Below are 19,690 nucleotides of genomic sequence, written 5' to 3'. Positions count from 1 at the left end.
TACAGAGAAACTGTCAAAACATTCCAATGGTGTGAGGTAGACTCTGGTACAGAAATCTCTGGCTGGCAAAGCACAAGGCAACCAGCACAATCATGGCTCCTCAACATATCTTGCTTCTGCTGGTTATCCTGGTCAGTGCTGTCGATGGGCAACAGCAGTTAATGGAATACATGGAGAGAAGGCTGGCTGGCTTAGAGGTGAGCACATAGAGATGGCAACTGACACATTCATCTTTGAACTTGGTAGGCACAAGGCATTAGGACTGCAGTTCTATAGTTTTCTTATGGAATAGTTTGAACTGCTAGCTGAGAAGAAACCATCCTCTCTCAAGCAGGAATTCACTACATGTTCAATTTGAAAGAGAGTGCTGTTCATGATTGTAGATGATGGTATGGAAGCTTGAATGAATGTGAAAATTTCAGGCTGCTTAGTTTATATTTGTAATGAGAGGTCTGCAACATTCTGAAAACAACTTTTTTTCCCCGATTGTAAAGTCTTGTTCCATATTTTAAAATGCTACAGTTATTTGGAAGACCAGGAGCATCTTGTTTAAACATAATAAGTCTAACAGCACTTCAGCGATAAATTCAAGAATTCTCTACCCAGCTATTCTGAGTGTTAGCAGCTGGATGCATGCTGCTGACTGGGAGACAGAATCATAAAATAACAGTTCTAAAGTCTAGATTGCAACTTGGTAATTTTAAAAGCAAAACTAAATTGCAGAAAATCTTAAAAATGAAAATACGGGTACATAGGGATGCCTGCAAATCCAGAAGGTAGATGAAAATATCTCAGAGTTAGCTGATATTCTAACATGACAGGATTTTAAGTTCATGATTTTCAGTATTTAGTCTACAATAACAAAGACTCTGTAATATGTGAAATCAAATATAACCTGATTTTTACAGAGTGAATGCTGTTTGAGTTTGAGTTCATTTTTTATCCGGTTTTGAGCTTTTTAAAATTATTCTGCAATTCTATGGACGTAGCATGCTTGCTAAAGAGTTTCCTCTACATTTCCCTTAAAGCCTCTAATTCCCTTTGTACCATCAGGAACGCATTTCCCAGTGGCATGATCAGAGTAGCCGTTATTCCACTGAACTGAGAGATTTCAAGAATAAGGTGGTGTCCATGTTGGAGACAGTAGAAAAAGATAAGGAAATACTCCGTGCAGAGGTGGAAAATACTGCAATACGGGTGGACCGACTGGAGCGAGAGGTGGACTATCTTGAGACCCAAAATCCTGCCCCACCCTGTGTGGAAGTAGATGATAAGCTAATGGAGAATCAGGCTTCTACTGGCAAGAAGCGTAAGAACGAGAAATATGACAAACTGACAGGTAAGCAGAATCCTCCAGGTCAGGGGTCCTCAACCTTGGCAACTTTAAGACTTGTGGACTTCAACTGCTGAGAGTTGAGGACCCCTGTTCAAGGTCATGTGCTCGCACTAGAAGCCAGTCCCAATGATCCTCTCACGTATCTTTTCATATGGTTCACAAATGTTACAATCACCTATTAAGATATATTTGGCAGTGTTCGCATGTTGGGTAAAGCTGTAATGTGGGTTGTTGGGTTTGGATTAGCGTGCTGTGTTAATCCAGCCATGTTGGTGTGTAAACTATGGTTTATTGATTAATGTAATGTGTGAATTGAGCCAATTATTCACAAAACCATAGCTCAGAAAGCCTCAGCTTAGTGATAAATGTCAGCCTAGCCACTAAATAAAGTAATAGTAAGATAGGCATTTGTAAATGTTTACCACCATGTGGGGATTAGATATACAGTTCAACTCTATTTCATATCTTACAATTCAAAATTCTGCCAGAGGGAAGAAGGACTTCAGTATTCTGAAAACAATTCTCCTATTAGAATATAACAAATGCCCATTAAAAAAGAGACTTCATTGCAGTGGAGAACTGGTAGCTTTATGTTGGTCATTGTTAAAGAAATCAAGACAGATTAGCAGCCTGTTATTAAAAAGGGCATAGCCTTAAATTATTTTAACGATTAACATGCAAAGCTCACAATATGATATAGTTGGTGTACAGCAGAAGCTGTAATTAATTACGTCCTCGCCAATGGAAGTTGTTGCATTTCTCCTTCACTTAGCACAACAGCCTAAGTGGATGGACAGTTTTGGAAGAGGGGACGGGGCTTAATATTTTATTCCTACAACAGAAATAACATTTACATTTTATAACAACAGATTTTGTTTTCTTCCTAGCATTTTCCTGTAAGTGGAAGGTCCAGGTTTTTTGGATCAACATAGATTTTTTCCAGTCTCATTTTCCAGTGGGCAATCATTACCACTGAATTCAGGTCCATCTATTTTACTGCTGGCTATCCTCTTTTTTCTTCCCTTTCAATCATTCCCAGAATTATGGACTTAAGGAAATAGACCTTTGTCTAATATGCAATCATTTGTGCCTGTCATTTGTGCCGCAAGAAAGAATTTTGTTCTGTGATCCATTTGTTTTCTTGGCTATTCACAACCTTGATCTTCAACACCAAAGTTCAAAAGCATTAATACTCTCATATCTTGCTTGCTCCAAGTCCAACTTTTGCTTCTACAGAGTGTCATAGTGAAAACCATTTCTACACAATTCTGACCTTTGTGGATATTGACACATTATGATATCTGAATATATTTTCAAGGCCTTCATTGCTATCCTATCAAGTGCTGGTCTGAGATGTATTTTTGACCGTTTGATCCTTTATTGTTGATAGTTGATCCTAAAAGACAGAGATAATCCATCATTTCAATATTTATTCATTTATAACAGATATAAACAATTAATTGATAATCAAGTACTCACATTTACTACAATCTTCCAGACAGGAGCATCAGTTATTCTGAGCTAATGATAAGGCTGGTTGCTGTATCTCTTGTCATTAGTTTGGCCTTTTTTTAGCTTCCTTTAGCTTCCTTTTTTCCGTGTACTCCCTGAATTTCATCACTGAAGTTTTCAGATTTATTTGCATTTTCAATTATCCAAGTAGTGTCATCAGCATTATTGATTTTTTCCCCTCCAATTTTAAAATCATGCATATCTTCCTTCAATCAAGCTTCTGTGGTCATAAAACATAATTGTCTTGCTTAATAATGGCAATCCCTGCAGTCCTGGTTAACTGAATCCTATGATCATTACATAAGACAACTTTCTGCCAGCTTCCCACAACCAAAGTTAATGGGAAATCTGGCTGAAAGTTGCAAATCCCAGGCCTGCAGGCAGGTAAGTGGCTGCTGCTAGGTGGAGGAGATAGCAAGGGTGAGCTCGGGGAAGGCCAAGGACAGTCAATGAGGGGTGAGGTGCAGCAAAGGGAGGGTGTACAAAGGTGCATGAGGAAACTTAGGAAGGTGCATGAAGGTGCAATGGGGTTCATGAGAGGCACTGCATAGGTCAGTAAGGGTGCCTGGAGGTGTGATGCAAGTCAGGGAGGGTGAGTAAGAATGCCCAAGTGGCCACCATGGTGCAAGTGCAGTGGTGCTGGAGGAGGGTAGCCAGGTAGGTGAGATTTACCCCAGAGACTGGCAATGTTCCCTGCTGGTTTCCTCATTGACTTTCTGGGAAGATGGCAGGGAAAGTTGCAAATGGTGAACATGTGATCATGGGACAGTTGGCAACTGGTTATAAGTACAAATGGATTGCCAAGCACCCAAGTTGAGATCATATGACTGTAGTGATTCTGGGATAGCCAGACTCCAAGGACTGTTATTAACCTCTATTGGTTCAGCAGTGTCATAAGTTCAAAGGGTTGCTAAATAATGGTCATAGGCCAAGGATTACCCATATAGGCTTTGCATAAGGACAATCAGGTATTCTGGGATTCCTATTTCCCTAAGCATATTCCTGCCACAATCAAAGGTTTTCTATCATATAAGAAGCACATTTTATTCTCCAGATTTAATGGCATAGTTTGGTTATTGATTCTTCTTCTATTGTTTGTCATATTTTCATAGATATTCTATCAATTACTTTAGCCTTCTGACTTGGTAAAGATTAGGAATACTGATCCTTCATCTTCTAGTACTAGAGCAGTGGTTCTCAACCTGTGGGTCGGGACCCCATTTGGGGTCGATCGACCATTTCATGGGGGTCGCCAAGCAAGGCTGTCCGCCATTTTTTTTGTCTGCCATTTTTTTGTCCGCCATTTTTTCCCCCTTTTCCGGCAGGTGCCTTACCTCCCTTGGGCTGGGCCAGCTGGTAGTCGGCCTGCTCCATCTCTGCCGCTTGCCAGCTACGCCTCGGCCGGCGCAGGGGGCGGAACCACGCATGTGCGGCGCTCCCGGGCAGGGAAAGTCCTCAACTTACGACCGGTTTAGTCCTCGACTTACGACCGGTTTAGTCCTCAACTTACGACCGGTTGGGGTCGCGGCATTAAAAAGGTTGAGAACCACTGTACTAGAGGTTCTTTGTAAATGGGGAATATCATTTAAATGTCTCTAACAACAAGCAGCCCATCTTGCTTTTATGTTCTTTTGATTTCAGATTGAACTTGATAATAAAACTGGTTAAAATCCTCTTTTTCTGCATCAGTGTTGAAGCATAAATTTGGATAATCATCATATTGAAGGATTGTCTGCAATGTCTGATTGACAATATTCAGTTATTGATTGCACTGTACCCAAGAATTATCTTGGCAACATTCTTCATAACTATGAAAGTAACACCATTTCTTATGTGTGTTTATGTATGTCCTTCAATTTATTGATGTCTAAATTGTCAATCTGTAGTCATTTCCTTTTCATTTCATCTTTCACTGTGCTGAGATTTCCCCTGTTCATATTTCTTATGTTCCATGTTCCCACTGTAATTCTGTTGCTGCAGCTTCGAATTTCTTTTCCTTCTTGGCAACAGCGTAGCAAAACATCTTGAAGGCTTTAATTTACCTGTGTCATAAACACCACTAGTACTCCAAAAGATCCTCAAAAGTTCATCAATAACATAGAAGCATAGAATTATAGAGCTAGAAGAGACTTCAGAGGTCTTCTAATCGAACCCCTTGCCCAAGGCAGGAGTCGTATATCATACCAGACAAATTGTTGTGCAATTGTCTTGAAAGCTACCAGCAATTAAGATCCTGACCTTCATTATCTATCTTTTTTTTTTGCACAGACTGTCCAGTAGAGAATCCCAGTTTTACCCTAAGTATATTCAGGTTATCTGTATAAGCTAGAATTTCATATGGTAAGGTATCATTGGTATACTTTCTAAGTTAACTTAGTTGTTTGCTATATCTCATCAGTTAGAAAGTACATACTTTTGGATCAGAAATGGGCAAAGTATTTGCAGGAAAGCATACTTTTAACATACAAAAATAGAATAGAATAGAATAGAATAGAATAGAATAGAATAGAATAGAGCTGGAAGGGACCTTGGAGGTCTTCTAGCCCAGACTTCTGCTCAAGCAGGAGAACCTATACCACCTCAGACAAGTGACTGTCCAGTCTCTTTTTAAAAACCTCCAGTGATGGAGTGTCTACGATTTCTGGAGGCAAGCTGTTCCACTGGTTATTTGTCCTCACTGTTAGGAACTTTCTCCTTAATTCCAGGCTGCATTTCTCTTTGATCAGTTTCCAACCATTGTTTCTTGTCCTGCCGTCTGGTGCTTTGGAGAATAATCTGACCCCCCTCTTCTTGGTGGCAGCCTCTCAAATACTGGAATACTGCTATTATGTCACCCCTATTTCTTCTTTTCTTTAGACTAGCCAAACCCAAATCCTGCAACCGTTCTTCATATGTTTTAGCCTCCAGGCCTTGGATCATCTTAGTTGCTCTTCTCTGAACTTTTTCCAAAGTCTCAATATCTTTTTTGTAGTATGGTGACCAAAATTGGTTGCAGTATTCCAGGTATGGTCTTAATAGGGTTTTATAAAGCAGTACTAATACTTCACGTGATCTTGATTCTATGCCTCTGTTTATACAATCCAGGATTGCATTAGCTTTTTTGGCTGCTGCTGCACATTGTCAAGTGATCGTCCACTAGGACTCCAAGGTCCCTCTCACAGTTATTGTTTTTGATCCAAGTTTCACCTAATCTGTACTTATATTTTTGATTTTTCCTGCCTAAATGTAAAACTTTGCTTTTCTCCACATTAAAACTCATTTTGTGGGATAGGGACCATTGTTCCAGTTTGTCAAGATCTTTTTAATAAATGAATATAAGATACTGTTTTTTTCACAGCATTGGCATATATTATAGAGGGCCATTAATAGTTTAATTATCAGTAAAGCAGTTGTTATAAATAATTTGTGGTATATAAAATATAAATAATTTCAGAAATCTGTAAAATTTAAGCCATCTATTTCTGAACATGACATGGAATGTTTTATGTGCTTACATCTGTTGATATTATGCTTCAGTATGATGTGAAATAGTAGATATTAAGCATGCTATAACTATTCTTTATAGATTGCAGTGACACCATATCCCAAGTCAAAGCCATGAAGATATTAAAGAGGTTTGGCAGCACTGCTGGACTCTGGACCAAAGACCCCCTCAGTAATTCAGAGAAGATCTATGTGTTTGATGGCACCAGCAATGACACTGTCTATGTTTTTCCAAGGATGAGAGAATTCACCCTCTTTTCTGCCACCCGAAAGGCTGCACGCATCAAGTTGCCCTATCCATGGGTTGGCACAGGACATTTGGTATATGGAGGGTATCTTTATTATATTCGGCGACATGGCACATTTCAGGTCATCAAATTTAGCTTGACCAACAAAACGATTGTTGATAGTTCTGTCTTCCCAGCTGAGGAGCAGATCCCTGTCTTTGGTCTTGCATCCTACAACTACATTGATTTGGGGGCTGATGAGGAAGGCATCTGGGCTATTTATGCCACACAAGAAAATGAGAAAAATATAGCTTTGGCCAAACTAGATCCTACATCTCTAGACATTGAGCAAATGTGGGACACACCATGCCCTCGGGAGAATGCAGAGAGTGCTTTTGTTATCTGTGGAGCTCTCTATGTAGTATACAATACCCGGTTGCCCAGCCGATCCCGTATTCAATGTACCTTTGATGTCAGTGGGTCAATGGCATCTGAAGATGCTGCCCAAGTCTATTTCCCAAAACGATACGGTTCTCACTCCAGTATGAAGTACAACCCCAAAGAGAGGCAGATCTATGCCTGGGATGATGGTTACCAGATCATTTACCGTATGGAGATGAAGAAGAAGAGTGAAGTCTGAAACAGGCCTTTGTCTCTGGCAAAAGAGAATCTGAAACATATCTCAGTGCCACTCAGATGCCACACATGCCAAGTGGTGCATAGCATAGGAAGGCAACAGCCACAATGAGGACTGATTAGACTGAATTTTTAAAAGGAATGCCTTTCTGATATATTAAATGCTTTTAAACAGATGTTGTCCGCATTTTTATTGGTGCCTGTCAATTTTCATTTGCTTTTCAACTTAGTTTTTTTAAAAATAAATTTTATGATGGGAAAACATTTGTTCCATTCAAAAGCATGAAGAAAAGATTTGTGTATCTAACTTCCTAATTTACATGTTCTTCAATAGCTTTAAATCCAAACTGGGATCCTCCACTCTGTAGATCTCTGCTGTAGATCACTCCCTTTATCAAAAGCAGTTCAAAAGAGATTGTGGAAATATTTGACTGTCATTTCAGTCTCCAAGACTCCAGGAATTTTCAGTGGCTATGGAAAAAAAACCCTGGCTATTTTAACAGTTGATTTAATGAGACTTCACCTCAAGTGGTGAAAATTGGACAGAGCAATTGGAAAGTGCAAGGAGGGGGTTTAGAGATGAATGATTATGCTGTATCCCATCCTTTCTGCCCCAGAAAGGATGTTTTTAAATGCTGAATGAGTTTAGATCAGTGTCAAAACTAGTGTAAATTTATTTTTCCCCATTGCTTACAATTTGATTTAAAAACTTCAGTTATCAGAGTGGTCTATTACTGGAATATTTGAAATAAGGCTAAATGTCACTATCTTTCATTTGCTGGTCTACTGTAGACATCTTGGCGTGATTCACATTGCAGTTATTATCTGAAAAAAGGTGAAATTTCCCATAATCAATTTTCTTTTTTCTTCGGCTTTCATATCTTGTGCTGAACATCAGAGAGAATTTAATGCATTTTGAGTCCTTTGTGCTTTGGAATCTCTAGCTGATAATTATTTGTATTGGAGGCTTTGCTTTGGCAGGGCTGGTGTGTGTGTCTGTGTGTATGTATGTGTGTGTATGCATGATTGATTGGTATTTATTGTTTATGTGCAAATTACTGAGAAATTATGAATGAACTAATATAGAGATAGTATACTTCATGTGCATAAACAAGAAAAGTACATGGCACAGAAAAACATAATTTATTAGTTGATATGCATATATGCAACCCCCCCCCCAAACTTTGGATCCCTGTCTGGACAATTCGCATCCAGTCTCTCATCTTTTCTTTTTAGGAAAGATGGTTGAGAAAGTGGTTGCATGTCAGTTTCAGAGGGTTCTGAATGAAATGTATTATCTGGAACCCTTCCAAGTCAGGATTCAAGCCCTGTTATGGGCAGAAACAGCATCAGTCACATTATAGATGATCTCTGGTGAGAGCAGGATAGGGATGATGCATCCATTCTTGCTCTCCTTGATCTCTCAGTGGCCTTCGATACCATTGAATATGGTATCCTTTTGGGGATTTGGGGGATTTGGGGCAGGTCAGTGCAGATTGCACTGGTTTGGCTCCTTTCTCCAACATTGGTCCTAATCGGTGTTGATAGGGAATGAGAATCCAGCTCATGGCCAATCTTTTATCGTGTCCCATAGGGCTTTATACATTCTCCACTCTTTTTTAACATCTACATGAAGCCACTAGGTGAAAGCATCCACCACCATAGGATGAATAACAGAATAATAGAGTTGGAGATCTTCTAGTCAAAACTTCTGTTTAAGCAGGAAACCCTATAACATTCCAAACAAATTGTTCTCCAATCTCTTCGTAATAATCTCCAGTGCTGGAGCACCCACAACTTCTGGGGAGGCAAGTCATTCCAATGATTAATTGTTCTAACTGTCAAGAAATTTATTCTTAGTTCTAGATTGGTTCTGTCCTTGATTAGTTTCCATCCACTGCTTCTTGTCCTGCTTTCAGGTGCTTTGGAGAATAGGTTGACCCTCTCTTCTTTGTGGCAGCCCCTTAGATACTGGAACACTGCTATCATGTCAGCCCTAGTCCTTCTTTTCATTAAACTAGACATACCCAATTCCCGAACTGTTCTTTGTGTGTTTTAGCTTCCAATCCCCTAATCATCTTAGTTGCTCTTTTCTGCATTCTTTCTAGAGTCTCAACATCTTTTTTCTATTGTGGCAACCAAAACTGGATGCAAGTGTGATCTTTCCAAGACATTATAAAGTGGTATTAAAACTTCACATGATCTTGATTCTGTCCTTCTATTAATGCAGCCTAGAACTGCATTGGCTCTTTTGGCAGCTATAGCACATTGCTGGCTCATATTTGAGATATCATCAGTATGCTGCTGATATTCAAGTGTACATCTCCATCCCTGGTGACCCAAATGATGCTGTCACTGCTGTCTCATGGTGCCTGGAGGTTGTGGGAGTCTGGATGGGGGACAACAGACTTCGTCTGAACTCTGTAAGACCAAACGGCTTTAGGTATGTTGAGCTTCTGGCTTCAGAACTTTAACATCTTTAATTTTGGTTGCACTACGCTGGACAGACACAGTGCACAATCCGGGGATTCTTCTGCACACCTGGTTCCTGCTCAGTGAACAGATAGCAGTTGTGGCTAGGACACCCTTTGCACAACTTCATGTTGTGTGCCAATTGTGCCCTTTCCTGGATTGGGAGTCTCTGTGTTCAGTCACTCAAGCCCTGGTCATCTCATGGTTGGACTATTGCAATGCACTCTCCATGGGGCTACTCTTGAAGAGTATCCAGAAGCTTTAGCTGATGCAAAATGCAGCTGTGTGGGCAATTCTTGGGGCCCCTAGAGAAGCCCATATTACATCGCTGATCTATGAGCTACAATGGTTGCCAATTTGCTTCCAGGTCTGATTCAGGTTGCTGCTTATCACCTTTAAAGCCCTTCACATCATGGGTCCAGGGTATCCAAGGAACTGGCTAATCCCAATGGAGTTAGCCCACCCCACATCTGCCAGCAGAAGAGGCATGCTAAGGACCCCATTGGTCAAGGAATTTTACCAGTGGGGTCCAGGAGAAGAGTCTTTTCTGCTGTGATGCCTGCCCTGTGAAACATCCTGCCCCTTGAGGTGAGATCCGCATCCGCCCTTCTGGCTTTCCAAAAGGTGTTCAAGCCCTTTTGAAGACTGGCCTGGGGTCCCAATGGGAGAGTGACATCTTGGAGGTGGTTCATGGATTAGACAGACGCCACATCATCTCTGTGTGTATTTTGCTCCCTTCCTCCTATCTTCTATTGAATATTAACTGATTTTTAAATGTATATTTGTATTTATTGTTTTAGGGTTTTGTATCATATTTTAATTATATGACTCTAAGCTTCCTAGAGACACCTCAGTGAGAAGGGCAGCATAGAAGTGTAATAATAAATAAAAATAATAAATAAATAAATTTATCAGCTCAGAGCCTGATACACATACACTCAAGCGCTCAAAATTCATCAACTGGAATTAAAGATTTGAATAGTGGCTTAGTAGACAAATGCAGGTAGTCCTTGATTTACAACCATTTGTTTAGCAACTGTTCAAAGTAAAAACATGACTTACAGCCAGTCCTCACAGTTACAACTAATGCAGCATCCTCATAATTATATGATCAAAATTTGGGCACTTGGCAATCAGCATGTATTTACCACAGTTGCAACATCCCAGGGTCATGTGATCACTATTTGTGACTTTTCTGTCTGGCTTTTGACAAGCAAAGTCAATGGGTGATAAGCCAGTTTTGCTTATTGAGTGCATGATTCATAAAACAACTAAAGTGATTTGCTTAACAACAGAGACAAAAAAGTCATAAAATTACTCACTTTATAACTGCCTTGCTTAGCAACAGGAATTCTAGTCCTAATTGTGTCAAGGATTACCTGTATACACTCCAAATTATCCTTCTCTTTAAAAATAATAAAATCAGACTTTGGTGGTATTGCATTAGCAGGACTGATTTATCTTCTCTTTCATGAAAAATCCACTCCTATCTGCCTGGTTTCAGAAGAGAGACAGAGAAAAATGCATTGCTATATTTTACTGTTATTACTGCAATTTAAGAATGTTTCCCAACTATTTAGTGTAGAAAGTTTTGATTGATTTGTGATTTGAAACTTATATAATGCTTCCCATCAAATTTTCCCAGCAGTTTATTATAATAATAGTACATACATTTGTAAAGAATTGAAACTGACAATTTGGAAAAAGTTTCTTAGTTTTTTGTTAGAAGTACACAAGTATACAGTGTGGCACAACCATGAAACTACAATCTAGTTCGGAAACCTAGCAACTTAACAGGTCAAAAGTAAAAAAAAAAAACACCACTCAGAATATACAAGAGATTATCCTGAGTATCTAAAGAACTAACATCATAATTGCTAGAAAAGCTTTGGGAGATTCATTTTCCTGAAATCTCTATTTTTTTCCTGCTATTATTCAAGATATGGCATATCATACATGGACTAGCAATATATATTAATATTTCATCTAGATTAGTAAAACACAATAAAATATAAGTGTTAGAAAGATCTTTTTCCTGCTAATTTAGTATGTAACTTAATGAAATAATGCAATAATGAAATCTAAACATCTGCATTGTTCATACCCATAGACTGGTTTTTGTGTTGTTTACACCTAGCCTTTCAAAGTATGCAGAAATTTTCTTGTAATCTTTATATTAGATTGTAATTTTTACTCCTTGATACAGTTTTGGTGTTTAAAGTCCTCCCCTCTCCTGGCCTTTTCTTGATTAGGAAGAATTTTTGAGCAATGCTTCTGCCAAGTCCTGGCTTTCATCCTTCCATTATCTGCAAAAGACAAACTCAGTTGGAAAAGAATCTTCTGCCAATTTGACTACTTTTGTTTTCTTAATAGATTGGTCTGCCAGGGATGCATCAGAGAACTACAAATGGTGCTAGATAAACACAGACCAGGTTTCACTATTTCCTATACAAAATTTTATGTACTACCATCCTGCATATGAAATGTTGGAAAAAGAGTTGCCTTTCCATGGATCGGGATTGAATGGTAGACAGGTATGTTGATTTAGAATGGAAGAGATCGGGGTCTCACTAACACAATGCCAAAATCCCAAGATAAAATTCTGCATGGAGAATAGAGATAGGTTTGCAAGCTGGAAGAATGGATTCAATTTGATCAAGGGAAAAAAATTACCGACTTTAGACAAAGGCTCTAGCAGGGCTTTTAAAAAAAGATTTAAAAGATTTTTTTTTGGATGGCTGCCCCATTCCTTTCTCCAAACCAAATGTGATTCCAATGCAGACTGGAAATTCATGAGAGAGAAATTTATATAACAGCTGGGGTTTACTTCAGTGCCAAGCTATTTCCAGCAAATGTAGGGAAAAGAGAGAAGCTTGTTGATGTACTCCAGACCTGAACTGCCTTGGGAATCTCTTGGGGGTCAGAACTGCAGGACAAAATTTCCTGAGTCTGCAAGAGAATAAGTGGTTCTACTTTACTATTTTAAATCTGGGAAATCTAGATCTGACTGGAGTTTTTAAGCTTATGCAACCCAACTAGTAATTGGCATTGGTAAACTGTTTCCACTCTCCTACTGTGATTTACTATCTCATTTCCTGACACAAGTTCCTATGCTTTTGTTGGCAAAGAACATTAAGGAGTGCATTACACCAAACTAAATTATTTAATAATTTTAAACCAACATAAACTTAGGCTTCAGTAAAATACTATGGTTTGGTTAGGCTAATTATGATTGATATCACAATGATATGTAAATTAGATCAATAATAGATTAGGTCTTGTAATAAAAAAGCACAACATGATATACTTACAAATACTGTAGAAGGTTTCAAGACACTTCCATAAGAGGGAAAGCAACTATGAAAAACCCTTTTGGGCAACTTAACTCTTGGAATAGAGAAAATATTGGAAATAGGCTTTTTGAAAGGGATCTTAATAAAGATGCTACTGCAGTATAGTTATCCAAATTTTCATCTTGCTTTTTTCATTGTAAATATAATAGAAGCCTCTTCTAATTCTGGTTAATATTTACTTATTTACTTATTAAACATATTTATATAGCTGGATACCGGTGATGTACAACCTTAAAAATCTACAGTTAAATATTATCAGTGTTGCACCGAGAAAGACTTTTATATCCCTTCACTTTAGACTATGCCTTTAGCATAGCTTGAAGGGACACCTTATAAGAGCCTTGTTGAATGGCATCTCTATCCTTGTGGTGTTGATCAAGTGGAGGACATTATTCATAATGTCTTCCATTACCCTATTTATGATGAGACCAGGGCCAAATTGTCAATGGTAGGTGAATGTAAGAGCTTGTGCTCATATTATTGAATTAATCCTTGCAAATGTGTTTCCCACTGTTAGTGGACAGGTGGCTATTTTTGCTTTGCTGTCATTTAAACTTAAAATATTTAAGTTATTAATTGTAGTCCTGGCTTTATGTTGCTTCAACCTCTTCGCATCCAATGTTATCAATCCTATCCTATCCTATCCTATCCTATCCTATCCTACCCTATCCTACCCTATCTTATCCTATCCTATCCTACTGTTATTTTATTATATTGTATTTTGTGCTGTGCCACATTGCTATGACCTGTGCTTGCAACAATATTGTGAGAAAGCAGTGAGGAATGTTGAAACAGGATATGACAAATTAAATGTATGATATCCTATTCAGATATCATCTATTTCAACTGATTTTGATAAATAAGGATATCTGAGGATAGCTTTTGACTCAGATCCCTGGGAGAGACCAAGGAGAAAACTAGCCACCTTTTCTATTGTCTGTAACCTTCTCAGGCTGATAATGCTGCTACATGAGAATATCTTTACACAGATGTAAAAAAACGGAATTAATTGCCTCCGGTCCCCTCTTCAAGAGTCAAGTATGGATGCATTCTGATTCCCTTATTAATTTTTCCATTAGTGATATTGTTCTGGTGCATGCCAAACATAAATTTCTATCTTTCTCAAGGCAGATGATGATACCACTTTATCTATATCCCAAGCTGGCCTCCATAGATGCTTAGAAGCAGGAATATCCTGTGTTTGGAAAGCCTAGAAATTAGCTATGCTAAACAAAGATCCCAGTGTTCACTAAAAACTGCTTTAAGTTTTCTTATATTTGGCAAATCATTGACAACAATATTGAGCAAGTCAAGGACTATTTATTTTCTACCATCTATCTCTGGAATCATCAAATCTGTGAGTGCTTACAAGAGCATAAAAAGCCTTCAACAAGATTAAATTTGCAAGCCACAAAGGCATTGTTGTGTTTACAGAAATCAAATTATTTAAAACCAAGGTCTTCAGTTGGCTGCTATATGGTGGTCAACTTTATGAATATAAGGACACTGTTATTTTGGAAATAATTCACTTGAACATTTTGAAAGCCATTCTTCATATCCTTCAATCAACCACAATTGTTTTCCTTTGGAACTTGGCTGTTTCTCCCTTGCTGTCTTAAATTCGGTCTAAAACAAAAATCCTGGAAGGAATCCTTGGTACAACTTACAGTCTTGAATAGTTTATACTTCATTCTTGAAAAATCAAAAATCAATCCATTTGGATTTGTCTTACTATGGCCTAGCTACCTTATGTAGCTAGGGTCCTGATAAAGCTCTGGTAGAGCTTAAGTGGAATTCTAAATTTTGCTGTTAATGTCATATAATCTGTCATGTCATCCATGAATTGTTCAGAAGGCCCTTCACTTTGGAATGAGGTCCTGCCCTTAATTGTTACTACTGGTAGATATCCTTGTCAGAATAATCTTTGCATTTGTGCTTACAACAAAATCGAGTGTGTATATGTGTATATGTGCACTAGATTGACTTTTATATCACAGTTGGCATCATGATCTCACTGAACAACTTTTTAACAATCATTTCCACCTATCACAATAAGTGATAATAAATTAGTTGCTGCACTGTAATTATATTTAAAAAATTGTAAGATTCCTAATTGAAGCTATGGCCATTATAAATTCTGCTCTATAACTAGCTAAATTAAAGTTCTTTCATTTTCATCTCTCAATTCCGTAGTTGTTAACTGCCTTGTTCTAACTCTTTCCATCAATCTATGTAGAGAACTTCTAAATCTTTTGTACAGCTTTACAGTTTTACCTGCTTATTATGTTGACTTTTCTCCTGTGGTAAATACTATTGCTTGTGTGTGTGGTTTTTTCCAGATTTCTTTTAATTACTGAAAACTCCATTTTCCCTGTGGTTTGTGATTATTTATGAAAATAATAAACAAAGAAGAAAGCAGATTCTGACTAAATCTAAAAAAAATATCTTTGTGATAGTAAGAGAAATCCACTAATGAAACCTTTTACCTAGAGAAATGGAATGCTGCTGCTTATTGTTGTTTTCAAGGAGAGGCTTAGATAGTCATCTGTCAGAGATACTTTAAACTGGATTTCCATATGAAGCAGAAATTTAGAGTTATTGGCCCCTTCCCAACTCCTTGCTTTTATGATCTCATAGAAACACTGATCATTATTCAGTGTTTATATAGACTTTGATTTGGGAGTGATGGATGCAGAGACGGAGTCATCGATGCAATTTTATGGAAATAGATTCCCATAAGTTAAAGATTAAAGTCCTTGGGGGTGCCTCTTTGTCATAACTGTTATCACAGGTATCATTGGAGTAAAAGATTACACTTTGACTGTAGTCATGCTTCCTCAAAATCCAGAGGAAATGTTTGTAAGAACTTGGATCTGTGGGGGCCACAAAGTGTGTCTTCTTACTTTCTTTTAATTTTTTCTCACTTAGCTTTCTTTGTGTTAAGTCTTAACTACAGATTAACAGATGCAATGGCTCAGTGGTTAAAGATGTCAAGTTTGTCAGATGGAAATCCAACAGCCCTGGTTCAAGACCGAAGCGCTGTTTGATAGGGTGAGCTCGTGTTACTTGCCCCAGCTCCTGTCCATCTAGCAGTTCAAAAGCATGAAAATGCGAGTAGATAAACAGATGCCACTTTGGTGAGATGGTAATAGCGTCCCTCGACATAGAGACTTGCTAGCCACATGGCCATGGAAGTGTCTTCAGACAATGATGGTTCCCTTGGCTAAGAAATGGAGATGAGCACTTCCCCCCTAGAGTCAGACACAACTGGACAGAGCAAACATTTACTTTACAATGAATGACTTCTTGCCCTCTTGATCTTTATATCTTTCCAGACGTTCTAGAAGCTTAAAGCTATGTCTTTTTTATAAATCTGATTGAAAAAATATTGTTGCAAATCTAAATTTTAAACAAGAGGCTGAAATCTTCCCGGAGTTACTTAACTAAATTCAGAAAATTGGTAGAACATACTTGTAACATTACCATGCTGACTTTTTAAAATTACCTCCCTGGATTATTTAATGTTTTGATCCAACACCTAATGAGTGTTGCTGTTCGTCATCCTGTCTCATTAATTATAGATCAAAATGTAAAGAAATGACAAGTTGTCCCCAGAATCTGTGGCAATTGTTTTCCTTTAGCTCATATTTGCTTCCACAAGTGGAATAATAACATTCTGATTTGCATTTGAGCATTTCCACAATAGCAGTTTGTAACATTATGTGTCACTAATAAAAACAGGCTTGATATTGCCCCAGCAATCTCTGGGTGACAGTTTAAATCGCTAGTGTGGAAATATTCTATATGGCTCTGGGGGTAAAAAGAATGATATCCCCGTCTGTAACCTCAAACTTGTTAATTGCTGAGTTCAGCATTTTCTTCACAAAAAGAGTTCATTTTCCTCTCAATTTGGAATGCAGACTTATTACTTTGCAACTTAATCAGGCCTTCTTATTAAAACTGTTACAAAGTCTGATTCTTTCAAATGAATTTTTAAACAAGTTGCTAGCTTAGAAAATATTGCTGTTTGTGGGTTTATTTTGTTCAGCAATGAGCCAGTAACTAATGTAGCAGATCATGATGTTCGTACAACTAATTCAGAAAAAAAAGGGAACTTAGCATTTTTTAATGTCTTCTCCATCCGTCTGCCGCCTTTCATTAGCTCTGGCTAGTTCATTGTTATTTTTCAGTACACAGTGCCTTGTCCCTAGGATTTTTGTGACCCATTTTGGAAATAATTGTTCTAAGGCAGGCAATCTAAAACTCCAAAACAGAAGTGCCAGAAATTTACTAATGTGGCTCATGCTTTCATGTTCTGTTACATTCTCAACCAAACAACCATCTAATCATTCTAGTTATTACGGCAGTGGAAAAATAACTTGTGGATTTTGTGTGTGTGTACATTTATGTGTGTCATGTATGTCTTGTGTGTGGGCAGGTTTTAAGTCTTCATATTTATGAAATCTGGTAGGGATATAGAGATCTAACTTACATAGCAATGCGGCATCCCATTTTATCTGAAAGTCTCCTTCCAGATGCTCCTCAAAACGCAAATTATTCTAAAGAAGCATTCTATGTTGTATTAGGTCTTGTTTCTAGGACTGAAAGAAAAAGACTCACTTTTGTATTTGAGGAAGCATTTTGGATAGTTATGTGGACTTCTTTGGATCCTGGCTGCTATTTTAATATTTAGTGCTGCCTCTCTAGATAGAATATGATTTACAAAAAGTTGAAACTAGTACTAGTCCCTCTATTTTGATTGTTACCAAATTATCCATGGTCTTTATGAAAATCAATATGGCTTTAAGAATGGTGTACCTATGGTAATTATTATAAAGGATTATTTTTGTTCTGCCACCACATTGCAATTATATTATTAGTAGAAAATGCATGTAGAATTTATTCTAATATTCATCTAATTATAAAGAAACATTTTGGCTGACAGCAACTTTGTTATTGAAATATTTTCCTAGTACTCTTCAAAACATAATACAATGGCTATTTTTCAGCAATGCAGAGGCAGCATCTCCTGGGGATGGAGGAAAACAGCTGTGTTGGCAGCAGCTTCAAAGAAACATTTACTGAGTAATTTGTTAAAATTAAAACTGCACAAGAACTTTGTAAACACTCTGTGTACACGAACATTTAAATTAACTGGACCTACAGAATCATCTCTCTTTTCAGTTGTCCTTCTTAATTTCCTGTCCTTTCTGAAAAGAGCTCAAAACCATTTTAAAAAGGAAAAAAACAGGAATTCATCTTATAAGAAGTATTAAAACAAGAATCCTTGATAAGTCATTTCTTTCTAGAAGTCTTGAAGATGGCTTGACAGACCCCAACCCCACAATGAAAATGAGAGTCTTCTCTCTTCTCCAACGGCAAGAAAGAGGTTTTGGCTCCACCCTGTTTAATAAGAGGGTTCAGGAATGGGTGATGGTGTACTCATTTGCAAAATTAAAAGCAGGACTTTTGGGAGTAAAGGCCTACTTATCGGGAAGACTTTCCTTTTAAGAAGGGGCTCTCTCAGGACTTCTTTAATGGTCTCTAGGTGAGGCTTGGATAAGGCTTAAAAGCCTTCAGTTCCCTGCCATTGATGGTAATAGGATAATTTTTCCTCTTCTTTCAGCCTGATGGCAAATCTGTTATCTAATATTTTCACGTTTTGAATAAATGCTGTGATCCTTAATTCTTTGAACATTCTGCAGATAATTTGTGCTTTGGATCCAGTGCAAGCACAACATCTTCCTTTCTTAAGAATCTCAGAAATTGTGTTGTTGCTTTAACATTGTGCACACATTTTAAAAACAGCAATGCCTATTTTCAGAGATGCACGGAACCCTTAAAAAAATAACGTTGTTTAATGAATAGCAGAGAAATGCCCTGTTCTTCCTTTGATAAGACCAGAAGCAGCTCTTCAGAATAATTCTTGTAAAACTACGAATGTGGGCTACAGCAATCCAGATAACCACTAGGTGGCAGGAAAGAGTTGTTTTTCTGTATCTCTTTGTTGCCATCAAGTGACCGTCTGGATTTTTGTAACACTTATATCTGAAGTATGCACTGCCTACTTCTCTGCAGCCATTTTTATGCTTTTTATTGCTCAGTTGGAGGGAAAGCAATGACGAGTTAACGGTGTTCCCTACTTGTTTTCTGTATGTTGAGCCCAGCAGTAGGAAAAGTGATTGCAGTTTGACTTCAGATTGGTAAGGTACTGGGAAGAGTCCCTTACATACTAAATGATTCAACAGAAAGAAGAACAAGTAGCTCAATGCCATCTATGACCATATCAGTATAGAACATTCCTGCATAATCAAAAGGCTATATTTCTATACCCTTAGTTGACCTAGGTATTCCTTAAAACGTACCCTACTTCTTTGAACTGAACTGTTATGAAGTTACTAACTTCCTGTGAATTGAGGTTACATAAGAAATTGGACTTTTCCATCTTCCAGCCACCACATGACCAAAAGCATTAAGAAAAAGAACAGTTCGAATTTTGAATTTTTATAGTGGCAATAAAGTGTTGAAAGATACAGGATCCCTCATGGGATGTTAAGGCAAACAGTGCATGAAGACTTCACTGCATTCTATGTATTGATTACTGTTTCATCTCAAGAATTGCATCTACTAGAACATATTAACACAAAATAGCTTTGGTGTGTAGGGCTGTA

General features: G+C 37.9%; 1 protein-coding gene across 1 annotated transcript; it reads left to right on the top strand.

Annotated features, from left to right (window-relative positions):
* Nucleotides 1-7,370, top strand: OLFML3 (olfactomedin like 3). Its single transcript, XM_015816978.1, has 3 exons — nt 1-197; nt 1,054-1,339; nt 6,414-7,370. Exons 1-3 carry the CDS (start codon nt 93-95, stop codon nt 7,196-7,198), a joined length of 1,176 nt encoding a protein of 391 aa, XP_015672464.1. The 5' UTR covers nt 1-92; the 3' UTR covers nt 7,199-7,370.
* Nucleotides 7,371-19,690: the final 12,320 nt, after the last annotated feature.

This window comes from Protobothrops mucrosquamatus, unplaced genomic scaffold (genome assembly GCF_001527695.2).
Source record: "Protobothrops mucrosquamatus isolate PMUCROS unplaced genomic scaffold, P.Mucros_1.0 scaffold545, whole genome shotgun sequence".
Taxonomy (NCBI): Eukaryota; Metazoa; Chordata; class Lepidosauria; order Squamata; family Viperidae; genus Protobothrops; species Protobothrops mucrosquamatus.
The sequence above is the reverse complement of the archived record's forward strand: the minus strand, read 5'-3'. Positions and strand labels throughout refer to the sequence as shown.